The sequence below is a fragment of the Eumetopias jubatus genome, unplaced genomic scaffold (genome assembly GCF_037043125.1).
Source record: "Eumetopias jubatus isolate StellerSeaLion01/CBP00866 unplaced genomic scaffold, mEumJub1_p1.0 scaffold_17, whole genome shotgun sequence".
Lineage (NCBI taxonomy): Eukaryota > Metazoa > Chordata > Mammalia > Carnivora > Otariidae > Eumetopias > Eumetopias jubatus.
Genome location: NW_028274823.1, coordinates 44041024 through 44058304, shown reverse-complemented (window position 1 = coordinate 44058304; position 17281 = coordinate 44041024). Strand labels below are relative to the sequence as shown.

General features: G+C 52.3%; 1 protein-coding gene across 3 annotated transcripts in view; it reads right to left on the bottom strand.

Annotated features, from left to right (window-relative positions):
- Nucleotides 1–17281, bottom strand: part of GRID1 (glutamate ionotropic receptor delta type subunit 1) — a 711804-nt gene that overhangs the window by 558380 nt on the left and 136143 nt on the right. For all 3 annotated transcript variants that reach the window (XM_088019784.1, XM_088019785.1, XM_028098786.2), the window contains exon 3: nt 3856–4140. In XM_088019784.1, the coding sequence (XP_087875910.1) occupies nt 3856–4140 (285 nt within the window). The remainder of the gene's footprint in view (nt 1–3855; nt 4141–17281) is intronic.

The window sequence follows — 17281 nt, the reverse complement described above, 5'->3', positions numbered from 1 at the left end:
TGACATTCACTGAAGTCCTGAGCACACCAGCCTAGGAATGCCAAGCCCATTCCAAAACACTCTTCCCTCCTTCTTGGCATCAACTCTGCCTGGCTGGGGACAGGAAAAGGAAGCTGGAGCCTAGCAAGCCCCAGATTACAGAAATAGGATGGTGCCTTGGCAAAGTGCATGGGCATTCAGGTCAAAAAGAACTTCTCTGGGCCTCATGTACTTTACCTGTCAAATGCCAACAATAATCCCACCTCAGAGAGTCACTGAATGGCTTCAATGTATATATGTAATATACATTTAATATATGTAAAGATACTTGCAGATCAGATCAGCATCAAAAAAAAAAAAAAAAGTCATCATACCCCCAAACCACTTCTGTTTGACTTTGGAAGGAATAAAACAGTCTTTACACTCAATTTGCTTTTTAATTGGGCTCATCTGCAGCTAGTGCTGCCGTGGTGGGGTGGAGGAGGGGCCCTGAGGCGTTCTGGAGGCACCATTTGTCTTGGGCAAATCAGCTGCATGCGTCCACCCACTGCTCTAAGACAGGCCAATGCCAGCCACGCAGAGAAGGCACCCACACCCCGCACTCTGGGGGCTGCATGTGCTGCAGCAAATGGCGCACGGGCTTCCACCGCCTTGGCTCACCTAACACAAGGCAGGTGGGAAAACAGGCCAGAGGCTAGACGTGCACAAAGGGCACAGCCAGGACAAGCGGTGGGAGTCCAAGTGGTTAAAGTCTACAGAGAATATCTCGGGGCACAAACCTAGTCTCAGAGGCTGTCAAATCAGGGGACTAATGTCCAGGGCCCATAAAGGGAGGAGGTCTTGCACAGAATCCAATGAAAGAGCTTTGACCTCCAGAAAACCTAAAAAGCCAAACAAATCAGGACCCAAGACACGGACAATCAAATGTGCGACCCTGTGGAGGTGTTCCATTCACCCCCAACTCCCAGAGCAGAATAAGCAAACACGGCAGGCTGCCACGAGTCCCTCCCCTGCAGCATGGAACCCTCATTGAGCCATCACGGCATTTTCTGTTGCTGAGCCACATACAGCCTCAGCATCCTTCTCAACACAGCATTCAAGGCTCAACCAGTTGCCTGTCCGCTAGAGGAAAGCTATTGGTCACCCTGTGTCTTTATGGGATCACTGATAAAGTCCAGTCTGGTTGAAAACTAACTTCAAGGGGCGCCTGGGTGGCTCAGTTGGTTAAGTATCAGCCTTCGGCTCAGGTCATGTTCCAGGGGTTCTGGGATCGAGCCCCTCGTTGTCCTGCTCCCTGCTCAGCAGGGAGCCTGCTTCTCACTCTCCCTCTGCCTCTCCCCCTGCTCATGCTCACTCTCTTGTGCTCTCTCTCTCAAATAAGTAAATAAAATCAGAAAGAAGAAAGAAACAAAGAAAGAAGAAAGAAAGAAAGAAAGAAAGAAAGAAAGAAAGAAAGAAAGAAAGAAAGAAAGAAAGAAAGAAAGAAAGAAAGAAAGAAAGAAAAAGAAAGAGAAAGAAAGAAAACTAACTTCAACCCCACCAAAGGTAACAAAAGCGTCCATGTCAGAAAAGGGGCACACCTTTGGTTTGATTGGAGGTTCTGGGTCGGAGGGGAGAGGAGAGGGGCAGGGCAATATATCTGCAGAATGAAACACCCTAGCCCACCTCCCGACCTCAGAGGTCAGACTATGCAGTGCCTTGTCTTTCTTCCCATTCTTCCTTTGTCTTATGTGAAAATTCTCTGAAAACCCCATGTCCTCATAAATAAGCGGATTCATTCACACAGTGATAGTTTCTTGGGCCCTGCTCTGCGCCAAGCATGGTGCTAAGCAGCAGGGACACAGTAGTGAACAGCAACTGACCTGCTCTCCTGGAGCTTACAGCCTGGTGTGAGAGTCAGTGTTCATCAACGATCAGCCCTCATGAGTCTGTCAGGACAAGCTGAGAGCAAGCTGAGGGAAGGAGACGTGTGTCTGTAAGAGCATGTAACCAAGGGGCCTGCTCCAAGGAAAGAGGGGAAGCTTCAGACAGATAGGGATCAGGGCTCCTCTCCATGGGTCTTGATCCTTGAGCTGACTGAGAGTAAGGGGTACAATAATACAAAAACACATAGTCTGAGCAAGTGCCATCAGGTGCAAGAATTACAGGAGCCCAGGCAGGGTGGGCAGGCTGCAGAGCTGCTACCTGCCCTCCTATGACTGAAGTTCCTGCCTCCCAGGCCTTAGAGAGAACCAAGGCTTGAAGAGTTTCTATAGACCACAGCACAAGGGGAGCAAAGATGTCGGAAGAAGGGGGCCAGGGTCCCTGTGGACCCTGCCCCACAGCACCCAGCCCTGGTGGTGTCCACACCTCCCCAGAGGCCAGTCACAGAGCACACTGGATGCCCAGGTTGAAACATCAGTATGAGGGGTTCTCAGGAAAGGCCGAGCACCTGAGAGATGCCCTGTGGGCTCTGAAACACCCCCCGCCCCAGGGCCAGGGGTAGAATGCAAGTGGGAGGGAGAGGCCAGGCGCTGGCCAGCGTCTAGTTCAAGTGCCTGGAGCCTCCGGTCACCCTTGTCTCCATCATCACCTCTTCTTCATTTCGGCACAGTGACTGTTTGCTCTTCCAATTCCTCCTGGAAGACTCCAAACAGCGTACTTGCTCAAGAGCTGAGGACAACATTCCAGTCTTAGAGAAGCAGAGTATTTAGGCAAATGCAAACATATGCTGGCTTCTCTTCTTAGTTACATTTCTTGGCAAAGGAATGATTTCACCAAGAGACGAGGCAGGACTTTCGAGGGCCCACCCACTCCATCCTGGCCCCAGCCATGGGCCTGCCGACCCTTATACCAGCCCCCCCAACCCTTTAAAGACACATAATATGAGTGGTGGTGGCTATGAAAGGTGACACGGCGATCCTGGTGAGGGCACTACCCTGCATCCCGACTCTAGTCACATGAATTTACCCGTGATAAAACTGCACAGATGTGAATACACACGCCCATGTGTCTATAAACTGGAGAAGTGTGAAAAAGGTCTGTGGATCACATCAACATCAAATCCTGCTTGGGGTATATGAGTTATGCCATGCATTGCCCATGGGGAACCTGGGTGAAGGGCACATGGGACCCCTCTGGATTATTTCTCTTAACAGCATAGGAATCTCAGTTATCTCAAAATTAAAAGTCCTTTTTAAAAAAACACAAAATGTGGAAACCATTTCATCTTGGGACTAGGAGGGGCCTGTTTTTACAGAGCAGCCATAAGAAAACCTAAAACTATTCCTCCAAAACCCATTTTTTGTGCATTTTTAACAAACAAATTTTAATTTTTTTCATCTGGGAGGTCTTCAAAAGAGCCAGGTCCAGCCATACCCACATGATCCCAGCCTGGCCCCATGATCCTTGGGGTGCCCCGCCCCGACCTATTCCCCCACCTGAGACCCTGACACTGAGGGGAGACCAGGGAGCTGGGAGGGGCAGGTGGCTGTCCAGTGTGAGGGACAGTCTTTTAAGAGGAGTCTTCTGGGAGGACCGTGCCCACCAGCCTCCGTCGCTACCTACGTGCCGCCCTTCAGATCCCTGCCAACAGTTTATTAATATTTTATTGAAAACTCTAAGGTGATTCAAACTTCAGCTGTCATGATAAGGTGTTGTTGCTAGGCAACAGTCGTGCCTGTCTACAGATCGGTTTCTGCAGCTCTCCCCCAACTTGCGGAGCTCAAGGTTGGGCCCTACGAACCCCCAGACCCACTCCACCCGGACCACCAACCGCCATGTACCCCCAGCCCACCCTGAAGCCCTCAGCCGCCACAGCAACTGCCTGGCTCAGGGGTCTCCCAGCGCCCGGCGTGCCTCCTGGGAGCCCCAGAGCAACCCCTGCCCCCAACTCACCATACTCGCTGTCATAGAACATGACAAACTTCTGCCAGCGCAGCTCTGTCACCAGCCTGAGCATGACGTCATTGAGGCGCACGGGCGGTCTGGAGGCCAGCGTGTAGGCCTCACCGTCAGGGCTGGGGTTCAGGTGGCAGGCAGTGCGCGGAGACCCTCCTGGGTTGCGCTGGACAAAGAGGTGTGGGATGTGCATCGCATCTGTGAGAGACTGCAGGGCGTTGGCAGACGCACAGCCGGTGGACGTGACCAAGGCCAAAATCCCCTGGGTCATGAGGTCGCAGGCTGGAAAGAGAGGAGAGAGGGGGAGAGAGAGAGAGAGAGAGAGAGAGAGAGAGAGAGAGAGAGAGAGAGAGAGGTCAGCCTGGAGACAACGCCGCACTGACTTTGATCCACTTTGGCCCCGGCCTGGCAGCTCGTGCCCGGGGGCCTCTGAGCGATGCTGCCCCCCTCCCGAGACTGAGAGCCACCCCAGGCCAGGCCAGAGGCTCTCATCTGCAGAGTCCCACTGAGGCTTTCAGGGCCCCTGCCAGCTACATGTTCTTACACCCATTCAGCAGATGAGTCAATGGAGGCCTGGGGGAGGCAAAATCCTTTGAGTAGACTTGAGGCTACTCAAGGAGGGATGGCAGGACAACAATCCCACCCACCTCTGCTTGCGACACCCATCAGAGCTGCTCCGTGAGCCATCCTGTTTCCCACCGGGGGTGTGAGCCCTTTAAGAGCCAAGAACTCGTTTTGTTGACCTGTTTATCTAGGAGGCCAAGGCACAGGCCGTGAATATACCATGTGCCCTATGATTGTTGGTTGAACTGAACTGATTGGGGCGGAAGGGAATGAATCACATCAGAAAGTCAGGGAGACACTCACCCCAGAGGACTGGGGTTGCAGGCAAAAAGAAAAAAGAAATCCCAGGTCTTCTGGCCAATTCCACTTGATTCATATCATAAAACACTGGGTCAAACCCCAGATGAAGCAGGTGCTTCCAGAAGCCCAGGATTACTCAAAAGCCAGTTGATAATCACAAAGGAAGATGCAGCTAGGCGGAGCGGGACCTGGAGGGAGGGAGGGAGGCGCCGGGTCCAGGACACACGGCTCGTCTTTAGAAGTCATCCAGGAATCGCGAGGGGCGCCCCTTTAAGCCACACACCTACGTCTTCGGGGGACATCAGACCAATTAACAGAAAGATGCCCCTCCCGACACCGCACCCCACTGCACTAGTTCTGAAGCAAACATTTATTAATAATGCTTATGTGACAGAGGAATGTGGGAAAGCAGATGCATTTCAAAACACAGCCTGTGAATGTCAGCAGGCCATCTGCTGCAGACGGCAGACTTTTGAACAACTTTGACTATGCGGTTCTTTCGGTGGAGAGCCTTTGGGTTTATGTAATGTCTCAGACTGAGAGAAGGCTGAGAGAAGGAGACCGGGAGCGCGCTGCCAAACACCGAAGGCCGGCTGCTCCTTCTGCAAGGGCGCTCACTGCGCACACTCATGAGCATCGGCAGGACGACGACTCAAATGCCCACTGCTCTCCCTGCTGGACCCTCAACCCCCACACACAACGCAGGGGCAGGGGTGGTGAAATGAGATTCTCTGAAGTCTCTCGGGAATCACACAATCACGCAGCACCCCCCACCCCCAACGCAAATGCTCTGCCCTCCTCCCATCCAGGCTTCATGCAGCAATTCTCTCCTAAACAGAAATCCAGTTGTGTCATGCTCCTGTTGAAGCCCTTCAGTGGCTCCCAATGGTCTTGGGGACAGAGTCAAACCCCTTAGGGCAGTCTTGCAGGCTCCCTGATACCTGTAGCTGCACGCCCTTCCCATGTCCCTGCCCACTATGCTCAGGCCAACCGCCCACCTTTCACCCACCACCTTTTCTGTTGCCTCTCGAACCTTCACACTCACTCCTCGAGACTCAGACTCCGTATCCCCAAACTGGCTGAGGACCCCCTGTCTCAAGCTCCCCCTGCACCCTGCACTTCCCCTATCCCGGCACGATGCACTGCTGGTGTAACTCTCTGTCTCTCCTACTGGACCACAAACTCCAGGAGGCCATGGGCAGTGCCCCTCCTGCTCACCATCCTTCCCTAGACACACGCCGTTCCCCAGCAAAGACCAGTGAAAGAACACAGTAAGCCTTAATATTTTCATGTCCTCTGGTCAATAATTCTACTCTAAGCACCTATCCAAAGTAGGGGAATGGCTTGAGCTCCCCAAACATTCAGAGGATATTCATCCATACTCTCAAAACACCTCTCACAAATCTAAAAGATGCAAAAAGGTGAGTGGCTATGAAATATGTTCCATTTGTTGAAAGCATATGTAGCCTTTAAAATTACTTATGAAAATACTACAATAACATGGGAAAGCACTTGTCATAAAACAGTTATGTGAAAATAATACAAAATTGTACGTATTTTATCATCTCAATTAAATAAAACAACACGCATGAAAGAAAGACCAGGGAGAATATTGCAAAATGCTAAAAGTGACTGCATTTTAGAAGAGGCCTGAACTGATTTTCCATCTTTTCTATATTTTGCCAAAATTTCGAGTCATGAAGAGATAACTCTTTTAGAAAGGGAAAATCATCTTCCAATAATGGGTAAGTTGTGAAGCTATGTAGGAGGAGGGACTACTTTGTGAGAATTCTCTCTGCGCCAAATACTGCCGAGTACTTTGTGTACCTCATTATTGTCACGACACCTGTGGAAGAGGTGTGACTGCGTCCATTTTCCAGATAACGGGTTGTGAGACCAAACAAGCGCTAAGGGGCAGGGTTGAACTGAGACACCATCCAGTCTAAAAAAGACTTCTGAGAAGCAGCTAAGTGACAACCGCAGGGCACGAAATTATACGCTCCCCAGGACTGCAACAGGGTGAAAAGCATGCCTGTGGGAAAGGCAAGAGAAATCACCAAAAGGCAAGAAAAAACCAAGGTGCTGTGATGCTGAATGGATTTCTCTTCATTCTCTTGTACACATACTTTCTTCAATCCCAATACACCGAGTTTCTAACTCGAAGAAGTAATCACACAAAATAACCTGGATATGGCCGGGATGCAAAGCTGTCCAGACACCCAGCAGAGGACACTCATGACAGTGCTCATTGCAGCCGTCACCCACCCCGTCCCTCTCCCTCCCAGGTCATCACCCAACTTCTGCTGGTTAACCCTGCGCCCGCTCCATATACCCTGGTTCTGAAGTCACTGAACCTCTCCGAGCCTCAGTTTCCCCACCTGGGCAGGCAACCCACTGCTCCCTGAAGACTGGTTCCTTCCCTCCTGCATTTCATACGTACACTCAGTACCCAGCCCCCTCACTACGTGCAAACCCCTGCAGTGTGGACTGGGGGGGGAGGGGCAAAGAGCAAGAGAACATCAAGCCCCAACTTTGAGGAGTTTGGATCCACCCAGAAGACAGACCCCACGATTCAGCCCATGAGGAAGGAGAGACGAAGTTCCTTGGGCTCAAAGAAAGGTGACATCAGGGCCTCGAAGAAAGAGGACTTAGACCAGCTTGAGAGAGGGGTACAGTGTGAAAAAGACATGCGGGCCAGGCAGTAGGAGCATGCTCAGGGAATGACTGTCTTACTGGTCACCTTGCCCGCTCCTGCCGGCGGCCAGGGACACCAACCTCTTGGCTGGGCCTGGGCTCCCTGGAACAGCAGAAGACACCCTAGAATCTAACCGCAGGTCTGGTTCGGGCACCTCTGGTCAGGAGTCTGTGGCTACAGGCAAGTCTCCTTCCTGAGCCTCCGTTTCCTGTTAAACGAGGATCAGAATCTCTCTCCAGCAGAGCTCCAGGAGCACTGATTTAGGGCAGGGATGGCAAATGTGCCGCTGTGCATAGGAAAGAAGTTAAACAGAAGCCAGTTTCCTACCACGCTCCTTGGGCACACCCATCGCCCCTTCAATGTCCCCCACCCGAGTCATACCCAGGATCCCAAGAAATAGTAGTTAAGACGGAGAGCGACCTCACCCCTGCCGATGACCGCCCTCCCTGCAGAGGTGGGCACAACTGCCCCGGCCCTTGGCCAGCCACCTGCAACACCACGCAAGCTCCTCAAGCCGCCAGCCTCAAGAACAGGGCGGATAATTAAGGCTGGAAGCCCCTCCCAGGCACTAATGGAGAGGCCCGAGGCAAGTCAATTTCCAATCCGTTGTGAATGGCCTGCTAATTGGGGCGCTGTTGAAATGATGGTTATTTAGAGGCTCCTAACATAAAAATAATATGATCAAAATACATCAGATCAAAGCCAAATCAGCTATTAGCTTAATCAAGGTTGTGTGTTCATTCCTGGGACAGGACGTTCTACAACTCACACCCGTATTGGTAGAGAAAGATGCTGAACCCCAGGGCGGGGTCCCCTGGCCGGTGTCTGAATCTGGGCCCTGCCACATACACGCTGTGGGACCTTGGACAAAGTGCCGGCCCTCTCTGAGCCTCTGTCAGATGAAGACGATGGCCCCCGCTTCCCAGAGCTGTCGTGCACATTCCATGAATGGTCTTGGTATGTAAAGAACATTTCAGACCGCCTGGCACGCAGTAGGGATGCAAAAGCCACCAGTGTTATTGCCTCTCCTGCTTTGAGGTGTTTCTGCGGCTCACTACAAGATAAGAGCCTTTGTCATCATTCTTTGCCTCCAATATCATGTAGTCATAAAGCTGATCTCTCTCTTGATTGCAACAATGCAGGCTTGATGGCTTGATAAGGGTGCCCTGAGAGCAGCTCATCAGCTGGGAAAGCAAGAAGCAGAGATGAATGTGATGATCAGCTTCAAGCCCTTCCCCACATTTGGTGGCCTAGGAGAGCAGAGGGTCTCTGCAGAGGTCTATGCACTGCCCCGTGGCTCCCCAGGAACTGGGAGAAAGAGGGTACTCAGAGCTCGAGCCTAGGCCCAAATATGGGCCCATGAGAGGACCCATGCGCTCCACCAGGATTCCCAGACAGCCCCACAATCCCATTCCCGCCAGTGTCCCCTGAGACGCCAGCATCTTGCTGACCCAGGCTTTCCCAGACACGAGATTCTCGGGGTAGGACGTGTCAGGCACAGCACCGGCCACATCATGGGACAGATGGGCTCTCCACAACTCTCATCCCCTCTGAGCTTTCTGGTCTCCTGGTGAGAAAACTGAAGCACAGGGAGGGCTGGCCAGTCAGCCGGGGCCACACAGCCAGACAGTGAATAGTAAAGAGGTCATCAGAAGCAGACCACCAGAAGCTTCTCGAGGAGCCAGTCCCGGGAAGACATGGTGGCCAGCTGGGGACACAGCCCAGGATTCTGTGACTGATGCTACCCAGCACTTCCCTGGAGAGAAACTCTGAGGGCAGCTCCACACTGAGCGCAGGCCCTGGGAAAGGAGCTGGCGAGAAGGCACAAGGCCTCTCTCTGCTGACAGCAAACCCTTGGCTTATCCAGTCACTCGGTGCCTGCAGGTGGACGCTGTTGGTGAGAGAGGTGCCCCCCCAGACATTGAGGTCACTCCAGGCACCACCCCTGTTTCATCCCAGTCTTCTCCAACCCCACAGAGATTCCTGGAAAACTCTCAGGCCAAGACTGGTGGGGGCAAGTAACAGCCCCGGAGGGCTTGTGCTGGAAGGGACCTCCAATTCCTGGTGCCACCCCCCAGGAATGATGCTGGCCTCCCCTCCACCGACGCCCCCGGCACATCCACACCTGCTCCTCCTGGAAGACCAGATGTGGTCTTGGCAGAGTGGGATCCACCATGTGGGCCCTGCTAGTCTGAGGACAAGGTCCCCCAACCTCCTGTGCTAACTGGTCTCTGGGTAGCCTGTCCAAGAATCACAAATTTTCCAGATGGACAAGGCAAAAGAGGCCACTCCACCTGGGTCGAAGCAGACGTGCCCAAGGCAGCCTGACAAGACTCTGCTTTTCTCAGCAGGCAACAGAAGGGAGAGCCAGGCTCTGGGCAGCCCAGGGCTTAGCCCTGCCCTCCAGAAGGAACGGTCTGTCTCTCACAGGGGGTCCAGCAGGCCAGCCCCAGGGACTCCAGCACCTCTGCCTGCCCCATAAGTGGGGCTCCCGGTGACAACTCGTTATTCTAATCATCTTAACAGCCATGAACACTCACCCTCCCCTGAGCCACCCTCATTATCTGTGCCCTTCCTCCTTCCCTCCTTTAAGATGGCATGGGCTTTATTAATCTTTGAATTCTAATGGCTAATGCTTTAAATTAAGGTAGCATTTATAAATACTTTATAGTCGATGAATAATTGACCAAATTTAGTATTGTCATAACTCACAGTAAATTATTGATCTATGAAGAATATTTTTTCATGTTTTATTAAGACACTTAAAAAGTAAACAAAACCACGAAATGGGGGGGGAGGGTGGCAGCACCAGACAAAGGCAGAGGTTAGAGTTCTGGTCCTAGGGGACGTGGACCCCTCTCTCGCTGCTCACCAGCAAAGGGCACCCCAAAGGAGAGTCAGCAGGGCCTCACCTCCCTCCCTCTGGCACATCCCGTCCCGCAGACCTACTTAAACGGCGCGCTCCCAGCACCTTCCGCCTGCCTTCACGCCCGGCTCCTCGCTCAGCTCAGCATCTGTCCAGCCATCATTCCAGCCACTCTACTACAGACAACCTCACTCCCCTCTCTCTCTCCTTACGTAGTACAGCTGCTGAAATCCCCAGCGAGAGTCAGCCCTGGCGGGTCAACCTGCCCACCCCCTTCTCCATGGCTATGAGCAAACAGCAGAGAGCCAGAGAGACCCACACACCCATCTCAGGCTGGACCCTGCTCAGCAGCTCTGGGTGCTCCCATCTCTCGCTTTCTCCCAGACCAGACCCAGACCCAGATCCATCACTCACACCCTCTCTATGGAATCATCAGCCTTCCTTGTGTATTTGACCTGTCCCTTTACAAGTTAAACCCCAAACCTGTCTGTTGATGGCGCCATAGTTGTTGCCCTAGCCCACAACCCTCCCTTGGGCTGCCGACCATCAGCCAGGGGGGCCCCTTTGCTGAGTTCAACTCAAATTTGGCCTGTCAACACTGCGCTCCATGGGGTGTGACCCTGTCCCTCCTGATCACCAATTACAGTTAAGGGGCACCCACTTGTTCTCAACCCTTCTCTCTCCCTGACCCTCTGCATCCCAGCCATCACCAAGTCCTGGATTTTTTTTAAAGATTTTATTTTATTTATTTGAGAGTGAGAGTGAGAGAGAGAGAGAGCAAGCAAGCACGAGCGGCGGGGAGGGGCAGAGGGAAAGGGAGGAGCAGGCTCCCACTAAGCAGGGACCCTGACGTGGGGCTCGATCCCAGGACCCTGAGATCATGACCTGAGCTGAAGGCAGACGCTTAATAACTGAGCCACCCAGGCACCCAAGTCCTGGATGTTTTATCTCCAAAATATATCTTGGGTCTGTCAACTCTCCTCCATCACCTTGGTTTAAACCACCATGACATGGGCGCCTGGGTGGCTCAGTTGGTTAAGCGACTGCCTTCGGCTCAGGTCATGATCCTGGAGTCCCGGGATCGAGTCCCACATTGGGCTCCCTGCTCAGCAGGGAGTCTGCTTCTCCCTCTGACCCTCTTCCCTCTCGTGCTTTCTATCTCTCATTCTCTCTCTCTCTCTCAAATAAATAAATAAAATCTTTAAAAAAAATAAAATAAAATAAAATAAACCACCATGACAGGGCGCCTGGGTGGCTCAGATGGTTAAGCATCTGCCTTCGGCTCAGGTCATGATCCCGAGGCCCTGGGATCGAGTCCCGCATCGGGCTCCCTGCTCCTTGGGAGCCTGCTTCTCCCTCTGCTTCTCTCTCTCTCTCTCTCCCCCTCTGTCTCTCATGAATAAATAAATAAAATCTTTAAAAAAATTTAAAAAAAATAAACCACCATGACATTGCCCCTGGACCCACCTACCTCCAACCTCCCCCAATCTACTGCCTTCCACTCTACATGCCACAGTGGAATGGCCTTCATGAAACACCAAGCAAGCTGTGCTTCCCTGCTTACTATCCACGTTAGCTTCCCACTGGCTTTAAAATAAGATCGACACCCCAACAAGACCTGCAACACCCTGCACAACCCACACCCATGCTCCGTGTCCCAGGCAGTGGCCTTCGTGCCATAACTCAGTTACTCCAAGCTCTCCCTGCTTCTGGGTCTCCACAAACCTCCCCAGCCTGCATCCGGCTGGCTCGCTCCCCTCATTCTGTGTTACTGTTGGTAACTCTCACTCCCACAAGAGAACTTTCTATGACCTCTATCTTCCCTTATCATACCTTGTCCACACACCATCCGCCCACATTTGCAGCTGTGGACTGTTTTGTGTGGCCACTGCTAGGCATCTCATTCTCTGAACCGTGCGCCCATGAGCAAAAGCGCCTGCATACTGCTTACCCTCTGAGCCCCTGGCCCAGCGCCCAGCATGGCAGAGCAGAGCAACAAACTATTGAATACTCTTAACAACTCCCCAAGATGAGCACTATTGGTGTCCAGAGTTTGCTGGTGAGACAGAGTTTTCTTTTTTTTAAATAATTTTTTATTCTTATGTTAATCACCATACATTACATCATTAGTTTTTGAGTAGTGTTCCATGATTCATTGTTTGTGCATAACACCCAGTGCTCCACGCAGAATGTGCCCTCCTTAATACCCATCACCAGGCTAACCCATCCCCCCACCACCCTCCCCTCTAGAACCCTCAGTTTGTTTTTCAGAGTCCATCGTCTCTCATGGTTCGTCTCCCCCTCCAACTTACTCCCCTTCATTCTTCCCCTCCTGCTATCTTCTTCTTCTTTTTTTTCTTAACATATATTGCATTATTTGTTTCAGAAGTACAGATCCGTGATTCATCAGTCTTGTACAATTCACAGTGCTCACCATAGCACATACCCTCCCCAATGTCTGTCACCCAGCCACCCCATCCCTCCCACCCCCCACCACTCCAGCAACCCTCAGTTTGTTTCCTGAGATTAAGAATTCCTCATATCAGTGAGGTCATAGGATACATGTCTTTCTCTGATTGACTTATTTCACTCAGCATAACACCTTCCAGTTCCATCCATGTCATTGCAAATGACAAGATCTCATTCCTTTTGATGGCTGCCTAATATTCCATTGTGTATATATACCACATCTTCTTTATCCATTCATCTGTCGATGGACATCTTGGCTCTTTCTGCAGTTTGGCTATTGTGGACATTGCTGCTATAAACATCAGGGTGCACGTACCCCTTCGGATCCCTACATTTGTATCTTTGTGGTAAATACCCAGTAGTGCAATTGCTGGATCGGATGGTAGCTCTATTTTCAACTGTTTGAGGAACCTCCATACTGTTTTCCAGAGGGGTTGCACCAGCTTGCATTCCCACCAACAGTGTAGGAGGGTTCCCCTTTCTCCGCATCCCCGCCAACATCTGTCGTTTCCTGACTTATTAATTTTAGCCATTCTGACGGGTGTGAGGTGGTATCTCATTGAGGTTTTGATTTGGATTTCCCTGATGCCAAGCGATGTGGAGCACTTTTTCATGTGTCTGTTGGCCATTTGGATGTCTTCTTTGGAAAAACGTCTGTTCATGTCTCCTGCCCATTTCTTGATTGGATTATTTGTTCTTTGGGTGTTGAGTTTGATAAGTTCTTTATAGATTTTGGATACTAGCCCTTTATCTGATATGTCATTTGCAAATATTTTCTCCCATTCTGTCGGTTGTCTTTTGGTTTTATGGACTGTTTCTTTTGCTGTGCAAAAGCCTTTTATCTTGATGAAATCCCAATAGTTCATTTTTGCCCTGGCTTCCCTTGCCTTTGGCGATGTTTCTAGGAAGAAGTGGCTGTGGCTGAGGTCCAAGAGGTTGCTGCCTGTGTTCTCCTTTAGGATTTTGATGGACTCCTGTCTCACGTTTAGGTCTTTGAACCATTTGGAGTGGACAGAGTTTTCAAACCTGCCAAGGTCCCCAGATACTCATGTCCTCCCAAAAGGGAAGTTGCATTCCAAAATCTGGAGAAGGATAGTTTCTTAAAACTAACCCACTCCTCTAAGGAGAGCTTCACCAAGAGCTTAGAGGGTACCAAGGGGACAGTGAAAGAAAAGTCGATGGGGCCCGAGGCCCCAGAGCACCTCCGGGCTGGGAGCTCCCACGCCCCTACAGCCTCACGGTCCACCCAGCCCAGGGGCCCAAGAAGAGCAGGGCCAAAGGGTCCCACTGGATGTTGGAGCGTAACCTATAGCAAGTGGGCAGCTGGTGCAGGCAGGATGCATGGAGACAAGCAGGAGGGTACAGAAGAGCTGGCAGGACCAGGCCAATCTCTGGGGCCTCATCCTTATGCCAATTAATGAATCAAAACTGATTCCCTGCTCCCACAGATTGGAAACACAGGGAACACAGGGTGGGATCGTGCTGGCTTATTTATAGCTCTCCAGCTCCTCGTTAATGACTTTTACTGCTCCGCCAATGGAACGCCAGGCTCCTGGGCCGAATTCACACAAAGCCTACACTGTGGAAGTTAAATCAGGACAGTGACAAGTCCTGGGAGACTCAGAGAACCTCGAAAGCAGCCGAGCACCCGGAGCCTCCTGCAGCTCTCTCCACAATCTGAGCCCAAACTTCTCTTCCTGGGCTCCCCACAACCCTGCCTCTGAGTGCCATTCCCTACACCTGCCCACATCCCTTATCAGCCTACTGGTCTCCCTGCCTCCCAGCATTTCTTTCTCCAGCCCTCTCTGCAGACCAAAGTTTAGCAACAAAGCATGTCCCCCAAAATACCCGCCATGCTCCCCATTGTCTGGGAGTCAAAGTCCAGTTTGTGAGATTCCCCCAGGACCCGCCAACTCCACACCCCTCTATTATCCAACATGCCCCATGCTCTCTGCTCATGTCACCATGCCCCCCCATCTCTAACTTTACATGTGCTGATTCTTTTTTCTTGAAATGCCCTTCCTCCACCACTATGCCCTTCAAACTTCTTCTCCTCCTCCTCCAAGACCCATCCCAAGTGCTTCTTTCTCTATGGAACTTTTCTTGACTTCCCCTTGCTAAGAAAAATTAATCATCCCTTTCTCTGGAGGTCAGAGTACTTTAGCCTTTCTATCAAGTATGTATTATTTGACTTCATGCTTAATTCCTATGGTCCCAAGAAAACAGACTGAGTTTCACAGCTTTCTGTAGGTCCAAGCTCAGGGCCTGATATAGAGACAGTCAGAGGATGTTCACTGCAGGAAGGAGTAAGTGAAAGCACAGGTGCATAGGGACAAATAGCTAGGAATGTCAGTGCTCCAAGGTGAAGGAGTCACCCAGAGAATCCGTGGGATGGGCTGCATATCAGGAACGAGGCAATGGCAAAGTGTGTCTCATTCCGGAGCAGGCCTAGCCCTAGGCAGCACATGGAGAATTAAGATCGTGGGCTCTGGGGCCTCCTAGACTTGGCTCAGAATCCAATCTCCGCATGGATGAGTCAAGGGGATACAATCCCTACACGGATGAGCCAGGGGGCCAGGGGACACTCACTTCATCTAATTCCGCCCAAGAAGGAGAGACTGTTTAGAGATGGGAAAAGGAGAGCGAGAACCGTGGAGAAAGCAACGGTGCCATCTTGGAGCCGGCGAGGCAAGGGAGAGACCAGGCCAGATCGAGGAGCGCCGGTTCCCCTGGGCCCCAGAGGCGGGACAGCTCGGGGCCTGAGCCCAGGTGGCAGCCTGGCTCAGAGAAGACAGCAGGGAACAGCTGGAAGCACAGGGAGCCATCTGGGGAGCTCAGTGTTCCCGGGACATGCACTCAGGGACAAGGGGCACCCCTGTGTGGCCACAGCTGGGACAGGCTTGGGTACCCTAAGGTAGCCAAGAAGGTGTTTTCAGCTCTAGAGCCAGAGGGAAAAGCGGAGAAAGGCCGTGGCAGTGCTTGGGCTGGGGGTGAGGACACAGCCCCTCTGCTTCTCTGGATTTCGGAAAGGGAAGAAGGGAGCCTGTGCCATAGCCGGCCCGGCCCATCTGCCTAATCGCTGAACCCGCGGTTCCCATGGTCCACCTGGGAAGTGGGTTCTACTACCCCACTCTCGACAGGAGCAGAGACCCAACGTTAGGGTGTTGCCCGAAGTCACAGGGGAGCCTGGATTCAAACCCTGAGCTGCCTCTGACCCAGGAGACAGGCAGGGCCCCTGCTATAGCTGTGTGCCCTCAGTCAAGTCACTTCGGCTGGCTGAGCCTCAGCCCTCACCTATCAATAGGCTAATAACACTCCCCACCTCTAGGGCTGCCAGGAGGAAGGAATGAGCCAGAGGCCACGGTTGTAGGTATGCCAACAGGTCAGACCCCGGAGCCTGACCTCAGCCCTCCCCACATCCCTGGGTTGCCCAAGGCCAGCTCAAGTATGCCTCTACCCTCCTTCCACCTGCATGTGTCTTCCCAAAGCCAAGGTCGTCCTGTCACCAGGCCCCGCCTGGCCTGAGTGCTCCTGCCAGGCCCAGTGCAGCCCTCTCAGTTGGGGAACGGAGGCTCAGTGAGGCTGCTAGATCTCCCTTCTCATCTCAACCTATGGGAGGTTCTGTGGTGGGCATCCACCCTTTGAGAAGTGGGCTTCTCAACCTATGTCTGACTTTTCTAGCTTTCTCTGGCCATCTCTCTCATTCCCCTGTTGCTGTTTCTCACTTTCTGAGCCTTAGCCTTAGTTCTCTCTCAGAATGCATGCATGCATGTATGTGCGTGCCATGTGTGCATGTGTGTGTCTGTGACTCTCTCTCTCTCCCACCAGCTATGTCCTCTCTCCCTAGTAGGATGGACTGCCCCAGAGGGACAGAGCCTCATGTCTATGCCTTGGCTTCCAATCTCCACCCTGGGTTTGGGAAGCTGACCCATGGATGCCCACCTGCTAGGCCCTCAGCTCCCCATTCCTTCCAACCACGGGGGATTAGTGTCACAGGACCAAGCGTCACCTCTAAGCCAGGGCCCCTTCTAGGAAAACTGGGAGGGTGCAGAAACATCCCCATCCAGCCCAGGTCCAGCTCTGAGACCTTGCACTAATCCTGCAGCTTGGCCTCCCTGTAGGCTTCCAGGAGACAACATCTGGGCTCTTGAGGCTCAAAGCAGGGATCCCGGAGGCTCTGTGTCAGGCTCACATCTCTGTTATTTGCTAGAAACTCAGCATTCCAGACCCAGTTCAAGTACCTCTTCCTCTCCAGGGGCCCTCTTCACCCAGTCAGGACAACACCGGCCCTGCCTCTGCTGCCCCCTGCTTTACACACAAGTGCAGTTCAGAGGGTACCAGTGTCTGCTCATAGGTCTCTGTCACGCCCTGCCTGAGTCCCCTAAGAACCTCTCCGTCCCTGGCACCAAGTCTGGGATAGACACCCAGATGCCTCAGGGGAGCAGGCAACAATAGGACAGTGCTGGATGGGCATAATGCTGGCCCTGGTCTATCCACCATCACTGGGGCAGCCCAAGATGGCTGCTCTC